The sequence below is a fragment of the Nestor notabilis genome, unplaced genomic scaffold, assembly GCF_000696875.1.
Source record: "Nestor notabilis isolate BGI_N333 unplaced genomic scaffold, ASM69687v1 scaffold32142, whole genome shotgun sequence".
Classification (NCBI taxonomy): domain Eukaryota; kingdom Metazoa; phylum Chordata; class Aves; order Psittaciformes; family Psittacidae; genus Nestor; species Nestor notabilis.
The window spans coordinates 1-10,700 of NW_009920218.1; the positions used below are offsets into that span (position 1 = coordinate 1).

The following is a 10,700-nucleotide window of genomic DNA, read 5'->3' on the forward strand; positions in this document are numbered from 1 at the left end:
CTCGGGGCGCGGGGCGGCACGGAGCCCTCCCCACCGCGGCCGGGATGCCGGGGAAGGACAGAGCGAGGAAAACCCCACTTGTTCTGCGGAGAGAAACGGGGGGGGAATGCCCTTGTCTTAAAGCGTGGGAGCCGCCTTCCTGCAGGCCTCGGGCCGCGGGGACCCTGTCCCATATCCGTCGAGGAGCGGCATTCCGAGCGTCCCGCAAGGGACGTGCACGCAGCGTGGAGCCAGGGGCGCACCCTCCCTCAGCAGAGCCGGACACGTTCTGAAATCCTGCATTTCACGGCTTTGGGGGATCCTAGTGCACACTTCTTGTGTTTTGGGATTAGTAACTGCAATGACTGTGTTTTTAAGTAGATGCAGGTAATAGGCACTCATCTAAAACTACTTACTTGACAATTCTACTTACTTGACAATTCTAACCCTTAAATAGCTGCAGAAGATGCAAAAAGAAAAACTAAACCTGCAAAATGAGTTGACCGACTTTGAAGAACGTATAAGAGCAATGACATTTCACTTGAAGAATGTGAGACAAGAGTTCAGCTTCACTCAGGTAAATTGCTACCTCTAGCAGATACATTTTATCAAGCAGACTTGTAACCTGAGTATCTTTACATGCTGGTTTCCCTACGTATTTTGCAGCTTTATTGGAGCTTTGTCAGGCCTTTATTCCAGACTTCCACAGGAAACAAATTGTATATCTCAATGATATTACTTGATGGTCATTAAAAAGATCATCCAAAATCAAATGCACCTAGTAGAAGGCCAAGAAGGATGCATTTTAGGGTTTTTTGGTTTTTTGTTTGTTTGCTTTCTTTTTTTGTTTGTTTTTTTGTTTGCTTTTTTGTTTTTTGTTTGTTTGGGTTTTTTTATGTGGACTTCTGTAGATGCAAAGAAAAAAGTAGTGAAAGAAAATAAAACATCGTGTAAGGGAAAAACAGACTTAGAATGTTTATAATGGTCAAGACAACTGTGAAATGCTAGTGAAGACTTAATTTGTAGACATGAAAAATGAAATCACATGGTTGAGGTGGAAGTCTGCGCTTACACTGAGTTAAATTTTTTTTTTGTTCTTGTTGATATATTGATATATATTGATATGGTTGATATATATTTTTGTTTATTGTAAAATTATAACTGTATTATTCTCTAGTCTCTTTACAAAGCCAGAGAGAATGAAATTGAAACTGAAAAACACTTTAAAGCCCTTGCTGAGAGAGAACATGGACGTCTCAAAAGTGAGATTAAACGACTGGAAGATGAGATAGTTTCCTTAAGAGCAAAGAAGAACAGTCATGAAGTAAGGTTTAAAATTTTTGCAAGAGAACACCAGTATTGAAATTAGATTTTATAACTTGTCCTCACTTGCACTTACAGAAATAATATGTCACTAATTGCTAATCATAATTAAAAGTTATAAACTAGATGGTCTAGGTATGCTTTTCCCTGTGTAGGCAAGTAGGGTGACACTGAGTATCTCCATGCATAGACTGGTCAAGACCTAGCAAATATGAGCTAGGTATTGAAAGACTTCTGGTTTTAATGTTTCTTAATGCCAGATACACAGCCACACATCTATATTATTAAGTCTTGTGGGTATTTTCTTTATGATATAGAAAAGACACTTTTGATGGCAAGTCTACTCTGCAAGTCTCTCATGGCAGCCTTCCAGTATCTGAAGAGGGCCTATAAGGATGCTGGGGAGGGACTCTTCATTAGCGACTGTAGTGGTAGGACAAGGGGTAATGGCTTCAAACTTAAAAAGGGGAAGCTTAGATTAGATATAGGGAAGAAGTTCTTCACAGTGAGGGTGGTGAGGCACTGGAATAGGTTGCCCAAGGAAATTGTGAATGCTCCAACCCTGGAGGTGTTCAAGGCCAGGTTGGACAGAGCCTTGGGCGACATAGTTTAGTGTGTGGTGTCCCTGCTCATGGCAGGGGGAGTTGGAACTAGATGATCTTAAGGTCCTTTCCAACCCAAACCATTCTATGATTCTAAAATAAACTTGGGGCACGACTTCAGCATAAAAAATTTGCTTTAGGCAAACAAACAAAGTAGTAATGCTGTTGAATTACAGTTGCTTTTCTGTTTTAATGGAACCATCCCTTTTTCTTTCCATGAATAATTTGTGTTTATTTTTTTATTTGCTGTCTGTCTTCTCATTATGTCTGTTTATAATTGTCAATGGCAAATGGGTAGCAGGATGAATGTACCCTTGTATTCAGGTGGATCCAGATTCTCCCAAATTTGTGTCAGGAAGTCTCTTCAGAGTCATGTGGGGCCATTTGTAAATTCATATGCAGGATAAAGGATCTAAGAACTGAGCTTTAGTTTGTGAGGGAGAAATTTTACTCTATTTGCTAATAGACATTCTCAAGTATAATACATATTTAACATAAAAGAAAACTAGCAATACTGTTGACAACAAGATGTGTATAAACTTTTTACAGTACCTTGAGCTGTTTGTTTCAATTACTATTCAAAGAATATCAGATATTTAAAATTAACCCTTTATTTTATCTCAAATTTTATTAGAATACTATAAATAAAACCACTAAGAAGCTGGAAAACTTAAAACAACAGATGAACTGTGATGAGGAAGTTCTGGAGAACTGGATAAAGGAATCAAATCGTAAAGATAATGCTGCTATCACAATCCAGAAGTATGCACAAAAAGATGAAGGGAAACTAGGAGTAAGTAGCAATGACAGCTATTTTCAGAAACAAGAGAGAACCATTTTAGTATTTGCAGGCCTTGTTACATTATCTAGTCAGGTAAGATGGAGACAAGAGTTTGTACAACAGCGCTTTTAAACTGGTTTTCACTTAGCTCAATGAGGCAACTCCATAGGAGGTTGATTTTAAATATCAGAACAGGTTTTATAAAAGATGGAAGGCATAATTAAAGACATTAATTTGTTCATCTGGGTAAAATTAAGGGTGTTTGGTTTTGGGTTGTTTTTTGTTGGTTTTTTTTTCCCCCCGGAAAAGTGCACAAATAGGTACTAAAGTATAGAAAAGAGTGCTACTGAATTAAGAGTTCATTAAAATGCATGCCAAATATGGGCAGATAATGTAGCTTTTCCCATTAGAAATGAACTTGTTGATATTACTGAGAACAAAGTACACCTACTTAAGTAAAGCTACCTGGAATAAGGAAAATGGTATAAATAGATATTCCAGTCACAAGTTCAGACTTTATATGAGTCGGTGCTCAAGTATATTATTACTTTTGAGATAGGTAACCCTGGTTAATATTCATTTGAGTCTTTACATACAGGGAGAAGAAATTTTATTTTTACTCATTAAATACCAAATCCCACATCTTTAGCTTAAGTAAACAGTCTCACTGATACCATTTACATTAGCAAGTCACACAGCATAGTAAGAAGAGTAAAGCAAAACAGCTGATGCAGAGAACGCCACATACATAATTACACACAGTGTAGGGTTACTTTGGCCTTGCTGCAGTCTGATGCTAAAGGCTGACAAGAGATTATGGCCTCTTATATGAACAAAAATCTAGGAGGCTGGATTCTCAGGTATTTGTTCTCTGAAATGCAATAAATTGATGCCTCAATAATTCCACCCCAAACTGTACTGGAGCTTTAAGAATTTATAAGTTGTTATATATTTGTTTTAAAATACATGAACTAGATGATCTTAAGGCCCTTTCCAACCCTAACCACACTATGATTTTATGATTATATTTTCATATCCTTTTATTTTAGGCATTAACCCTTCAAGTAGACAAGTTGACCATGCAAGCAAATCAGAAGCGCAAAGTTCTTGATAATGAGCTCACAGAAACCATAACAGCGCAGGTTAGTGCGTAAGGTTCTTGAAGATATCTTGTTCTATGTGAAATGTTTAACATCAGAAATCATGGGGGTGCTTTCTTGAAAACAGATGGAGCTTGACAAGACAGCTGAAGATTTTCGCAGAGTTCATCAAGAAAGGCAAGAAGTCATCAGGCAGTGGGAGAATGCAATACAACAGATGCAAAAGAGAGATCAACAGATTGATCACTGCGCTTTGGTAAAACTGTTGTGACTGATCCCTGTCAGCGTATCAGCCTACTTTTGTGTCTATGACATTGATAAGAATGTTTTCTCTGACACATAAGCTGGTTGGGTCTTCTAGATTCAGTGAGTTTTTTTGTCTACCTCTATTGTATTAAGGTGTTTCAAAGTTCAGGTATTACTAAAATATATTCAGAATTTATTTTGAAGCAGTATCTCTCAGTAAGTAATGGTGCTCTGCTCAATACTATGCAACCTTTAATTTTCAATCTCAAGGTTGTTGGGAAATGCGATACATGCCATTACCATCTTTGATTTAAGAAGCAACAAGATGGAATGTTGTTTGTAGAGAGTAAGGACAGTCAACTGCAAGGAGGGGATTCTTTGTCTGGGCTGCAATATTAGAAAGAAAACAGAACACTTAGAATGGAACGAACTGGCATTTTTATCTCAGTGAACAAATGCCTGACTAATATTTATGTCAGAATTATGGTAAACAATCACATTAAGGTTAAAAATTGGTCCTTACGTACATTCTGCAAATGGGGAGAAGCAACACCACTCTTCTAAGCTAAAAAAGATCTTGTTTGGATCTTTTAGTTAGTATTGATTTCTAAAATATATAGTCTTCATTGGTTTTGTCAGTGCCCTGTGCACAGATGGTACGATGGCAAGAGGTACAAATGAAGTGTATTTTGTCCTCAATTTGTCAAGAGAAGTGTGAACTCCTGTGGAAGTTCTGCAGGGCAATAAGACAGATGTACCAGAAAAAGCTTAAAGGATCAGTATAGAGGGGAAAAAAATATAAATGTGGGTTCCAAAGTAACAATGGCTTTTTTGCTGCTTTTTTTTTGTTTTTGAAAGGGGGAGAAGTGTAACTGAATGTACAAGAAGGCTCTACTTAAATCTTTCACTTTGCTAGTATGATACTTTCCTTCTTAAAGAGTATCAGCTTTGTTGAGTTGCCCATGCAGGTGTTACATATACCCTGAGCAGAAACAGAATGGTTTAAACATGCCTTAAGATATAATGCCAAAGAAATGTAATAATAGAAAAGGAGAAGCTAGAATAAATATTACCAAGCAGAAAATATAATGGTCTTATTTAGCAGAAATATTTTGGATTTTGTAGTATTTCAGGTCAGAAGACTTCTGCAAAGAAAAAATGACATATTAAAAAAAATTCCAAACAATCAAACAACACTCCCCAACAAAAAAACCCCAGCTCTGGCCAACCTTCCACACATTAATAGTCCACAGAATACTCCTCCTGATGCTTTTGTGAACAGATCTTTTTTTTTTTTTTTTTCTTTTGACTTAACCTTTCAAACTACACAGCTTTCACTGAGCTATAAATCTGTCAGCTAAAGTAATGTCACTACTGTTGCTAATTTTCCTCTTGCATAGCTTGTTGAAATGAAAGATTATCTTTATTTCATACAAGTTATAGTGTTAGGGGTTTTTTGAAATTATGGGACTATTTTGGAAGTTTCCAATCCAAACCAGTTGCAGTATTTTGTGTTGTGATATATTAGTGGAATGACATAATTTAAGAAACAATGTGATAACTGGGCTGTCTCATGCGAAGAGTGGTCTTCATAGCAATCTTCTGGTTGTACCCTTTATTAATCTAATACATCTTAACTAATGCAACAAATCTGAAATATTTTTATCCTGATAGTTAATAGCAGAGATAAAACAGGAGATCAGAAAGAAAGAAATGGTGCTGAAAGAGAAGACTTCCTTTTTGGTAAATGAAACCCTTAATAATATGGAATGTGAAAAGAAAATTTCTTCCGCTGAACGAGAAGCTTCCAGCCTCCGAAATGAGTATCAGACTCAGGATACTTACAGAGTTCAGCTGCAGGATGAGGTAAGGATGACCAAACAGTTCAGAAAAACAGACCAAAACTGTAACTTTCGATGAGATGGAGGAAATCCTGGAATAGTATTTGCTTTTCTCTGGTTTTAGACTAGACCCTTAATAATTCAACAAAATGCCTGCACTTCTCAGTTTACTCATGATTATTGGGATCTGAACCCTCAACTTAATCCTTTCACTGATACTGATGAAGAGATTAGCATGTATTCTCTGCTGTGTTGGTATAAAATGCAAGAATTTTCTCTTAAAGGGTGCAACCCTTAGATGCTAAAGAATGAGGCGTGTCTTTCCTTTAGTGTACATAGACTGCAGTATTGCATAAGGATGAGAGAAACCTCTTCTGGATTCTAACCAGTTCCTATCCTGTCCTCTCAAAAGTGAGTGTTGATGGCCCTTGTAGACACGTTAAAATTACTGAGGGGAAAAAAAACCCAAACTTTTTCACATGGCTTTCAAATCAAGAGGCAGTAGGATAGGGCTGCCCTGTGAACAAACTATGCTTGATGCTGTCTGTATTTTGTTGCTTATATTTAACCTGCACTTAAACCTAGGACTGAGCTACAGTACCTAATTACTTAAATGCCTGTAGAAGTATTTCTAAGAGGTAATTCAAATTTCATGGCTGTTGAGAAGGGATATGCTTGTATTGCCTGAGTATGTTTTCCCTTAACAAGAAAAGCAAGATTGGCAATTAAAAAACAAACAAACAAAGCAACCCACAAACCAAGCAAAGAACACCCCCACCCCACCCCCCGCATCCTTAACTTTGGATATTTTTTCTGTAGCAGGTGGTTCATAAACTGATATCCTAATTAAATTGTAGGTAGCTCAAACAAGGTGTGTAGGCTACTAGTTTACCCTGTAATTCATGCAACCTTGAGGCTTCACAGAATTGGTAGGTTTTCCTCTCCCAGATGTGAGGTACTTGCTTGAAGTTTTTTCCACAATTAATACTATCTAATGTGATAATGAGAACAGTCTCCCATTACTAGGTGTTAAAACATCTGTGGCATGCAAGTGAGAAACAAGGAAAGAAACAGCTGACAACTTCTGACCTTCCAGTTTCTCATTCTGCTGCAGACAGACCTGCAAAATATATACCCTTGATCAGGTTTCTTCATCTGTGAAAGTAAAAACAATTACACTGTTAAGTGATATTATAAAGATGAATGATCTACTGATTGTAAAGTATTCCTATCCTGTTTAATAAGTGTATGCTGTCATGTATTTTTTACCAAATTTAATGTCTGTGTATGTTTGTCACAATGTTCCTTTATCTTAATAAAAATAATTGTATGTATCCAACAAAGTTTGAATTACTAATATTTATTAGATATATGTGTATCCATGTTCATAAAGAACCTCTCAAAGTTAGATGTGCTCTATAAAACCATGGTTCCACTTATACAGATGCTGCTGGACAAGAACTGCAGCCACAGCACCTTCATAACTCATTCTGTATTCTTAATCATAAGTATTTTGTCCCAGTAGTCAGATTACACAATTTAGTCTATTGAGTTTACTAGCTGTGCCAATTTACAGCACCTTGGAATCTGCAGCACTTCTCATTTGGAAAACACTGTTAAAAGGGAATACTTTCCAATAAATAGGTCCCTTACAATTTTAAATATCTTAATGTGTACCAAAGTAAGTAAGAGCTTGATTGCTCCATTTTTTAATTTATTAGCTGGATACTTTGAAATCCACTGTGGACAGAACTGCTTCTGATCTGGAGTCTTTGAGAACACAAGTAACCAATCTGAAGAAAGAAATTCAGAAAAAACAAGCCAGGTAAGAAGCAGATCTTTAAAAATATAATTTGTAAGGGTTAGCACTATAATAAAATCCTTAAGCTAGTAGAGAACCTTAAATTGTGTTGGTAATTAAAGCCTCCAACTTTCTGGTTACTTCAAATCCTGCATAGTTTCTGGCACTGGGCAGTTTAGGCAATACTCCTGGTAGTCCTTGCTACTAAAGGGCGTGGAAAAAATCAGGGCCTTGGTTACCATGGGTTCAAGTTTAGCCTGATTTATTGGGCAACTGCTCAGCAAGGTATGCTGCTTGGTTTTGTCAGAGTGTATATGCTGTGTACATTGAATTTGATAAACTGTAATTTTTTTTTTTAGATTGAGCTTTCTTAATGAAAAAAATGCAAGTCTTTCCAATAAGCTGAAGCTTGTGACTGAGGAGACACTCAGTTCAGAAGACAAAGCTTTGAGGATGGAAGAAATACTAAAGGAAGAAGAAAAAGTTGTCAAGGTAAAATGTTTTTCCTGGTTTCTGCAAATGAGAATTCATTTGAATTTGCAAGCTCTATCTAGAACATTTTAGGTTAAAATGAAATGTAAGTATTAATATGATATGTAGCTATTTCATCAAACAATAAGGTAATGTGCATGTAGATATGTCAGTATCTGTGTCGGGAAAAATCTGGAGGAAAATAAGTGGTCCTAGTAATTCAGAAGATGGTGTCCACATGTATTAACACAGGATACTGAGCTGTCACTGTACAGGTCAGATGTAAGCCCAATATTCTGACTGCATCAGTGTACCTCTGACATCAGCTAGAAGTGACTTACAACTTGTCTTGATTGATGTAAAAGTTACTTACTGGAATGTGGCAAATTTTGTTATATAGTAATTTACTTCTGCTTTGTAACAATACTGAAAAATTTCATAATTTTGTATTTTGCTTGGCTCTTTCTGGGCCTGTCTCTAAACATTCTGGTTTATCGGTTGCTGAGGAGCAACAGTCCTTGCACTTCTATGAGTTTCCCATCAATAAGGTTGTTAGGGTAAGAATCTTCTCAGGATGACTTTTCAGTAACCTTACCACTGAAAACTTCTTGGCTTTAGTAAAACACCACCAAAATTTATAAACCTGCAAAGAGCTATGATTTTGGCAAACCAGGATTAAAAGGAATTTTTTTTTTTTTTTTTTTTTTTTTGAATCTTTTAATCAGATTTGGCTGCCCTAGTCTCCTCTTTGTTATTGGAATTCTACCACAGGATACTCTGATACATCCAACTTATTGTGGACTATTAAATAATTACTGGCTCACTTTAGATTTTATTTTCGTGATGAATAAAGATTTTGATCTGGGAAGTGGCATGTACAGCTGTAATATGGTGGCTTTTTTACCATGTGTAATAATACTTTTTTAATTCAAAACCCACTTATATAGAAAATTAAGTATAGGAATAAAAATATCCCAATTCATTATCATCTGTTGAACTGCAACTGGCTTTTGAATAAATGCAATGTTGTAATCAATCATCTGAACCTTCCTGCATTTCAGAAAATGTTTCTACTGGTTTTGTCACTTTGCTACTAATTGTCTTAAAATATTTTACTATTTAGCTTCTGACTAAAACTTTTTTTTTTTTTTTTTTTAAAACACTTTGCTGGACAACTTAGTATCAGATACACTGAAGCTTTTTTTTATTGTAAAATGCCTAGGTTAAATTAATGTGACAGCAGGTGTTCCCGTGCAAGTGACGACAAAGCTGTATCTGTGCATACCACTCTTCCCCCCTATTCCCTGACTTGTTTTGTGTTTCCTGTAACATGTACGTGAAATAATCCCTTGCAGTAGACTGCTATTTTTCAAACTTTTTAACTCCACAGGCATTACCTGTACGTTTTAAATACACTTAGAGAAACTATTGAGGGGACACCTTTCCTTTATAGTTTCTTAAATTACAGGCCTTACTTACTGGTTTTGATTTTCAGATAATTTGAAAACAAATTGTAATGATGTAACAACATAGATTGAAAATAAAAACCTTATTTGCTTCCCCTTAAGACTGTTACCAGGGTGGCTAAGCCATTAGCAGGGTCTTTACTTGTGTCTGTGGCAGATAACCTAAGATGACATTGAGCTTGGCAGCTCCACAGCTTCAGGGTAATGTTTTAACTAGGATGAACTGGTCTTGAACAATGTCTGAAATGTATTAGTCAGAAGCATGCCTTCTATCACCATTAGACACACATGGCTATTTGCTGCATCTATTAATTTACCGTGAAGAGATATTTACAGGAACAATGTGGATGAAATGTCACCATTTTGTGCTTTAGTTCTGTGATACTTCTCCCTCTTCAATCCGTGATAAAACAACATTGCACAGTGAAGCTTACTGAATATCTTATCTCTATTAACAACCTCATTTAAAGGGACAGAAACCATTTTTATTAAGTAAATTAATTTAGATATGCAAGAAAGACTATGAAATGAAGGTTCATGATTCAGTTTTAGTAGACAAATTAATCATTGTCACTAGCTTCACAAAAACAGCTCAGAATTGGGCACATGCATAAAACCAGTTTACTTCTGACATTAAATTCCTGTGTTCAGGCATGATCCAAAGCCCACTGACAGTAGTATTAAATGCTACAGGCCATAATGATTTCATATTAAACTCGCATCTGCTTTTTACTTCCTGGGTTTTGGAATTAGAATGTGATTATAAACTCTTAGAGGAGGAGTTAAGTTATCTTTTGCTGTTATTAAAGCCAGCAAGATGGTTCACAAGTAGATCGCACAATGCATACATATAAAATCAAGAATAAGCCCAATTTTAATCAATGTAAAAAAGTGAATTCTAAGGTGTTTTGCTGTATTAATTTAAATATGCATCTTTAGACTCTACCAGACTTCAGCAAAATGTAAATGAGCCTTTCGAAACAGGATTGTGATGCCACATCACTTGTTTTAGAGATGTACCTTACAGGAGACTAGCATGCTGAATGGTCTGAGCTTTGGAAGGTCTTTGATTATTTGCAGGGGGTAGGGA

At 36.3% G+C, this 10,700-nt stretch overlaps 1 protein-coding gene across 1 annotated transcript in view; it reads left to right on the top strand.

Moving 5' to 3' along the window:
• Nucleotides 1-360: 360 nt before the first annotated feature.
• CCDC39 (coiled-coil domain containing 39) overlaps nucleotides 361-10,700 on the top strand; it is a 22,024-nt gene continuing 11,684 nt past the window's right edge. Inside the window, exons 1-9 of the mRNA XM_010010578.1 lie at nucleotides 361-366; nucleotides 437-556; nucleotides 1,157-1,303; nucleotides 2,539-2,697; nucleotides 3,735-3,827; nucleotides 3,913-4,041; nucleotides 5,706-5,897; nucleotides 7,594-7,697; nucleotides 8,033-8,165. Of these exons, the coding sequence (XP_010008880.1) occupies nucleotides 361-366; nucleotides 437-556; nucleotides 1,157-1,303; nucleotides 2,539-2,697; nucleotides 3,735-3,827; nucleotides 3,913-4,041; nucleotides 5,706-5,897; nucleotides 7,594-7,697; nucleotides 8,033-8,165 (1,083 nt within the window). The remainder of the gene's footprint in view (nucleotides 367-436; nucleotides 557-1,156; nucleotides 1,304-2,538; nucleotides 2,698-3,734; nucleotides 3,828-3,912; nucleotides 4,042-5,705; nucleotides 5,898-7,593; nucleotides 7,698-8,032; nucleotides 8,166-10,700) is intronic.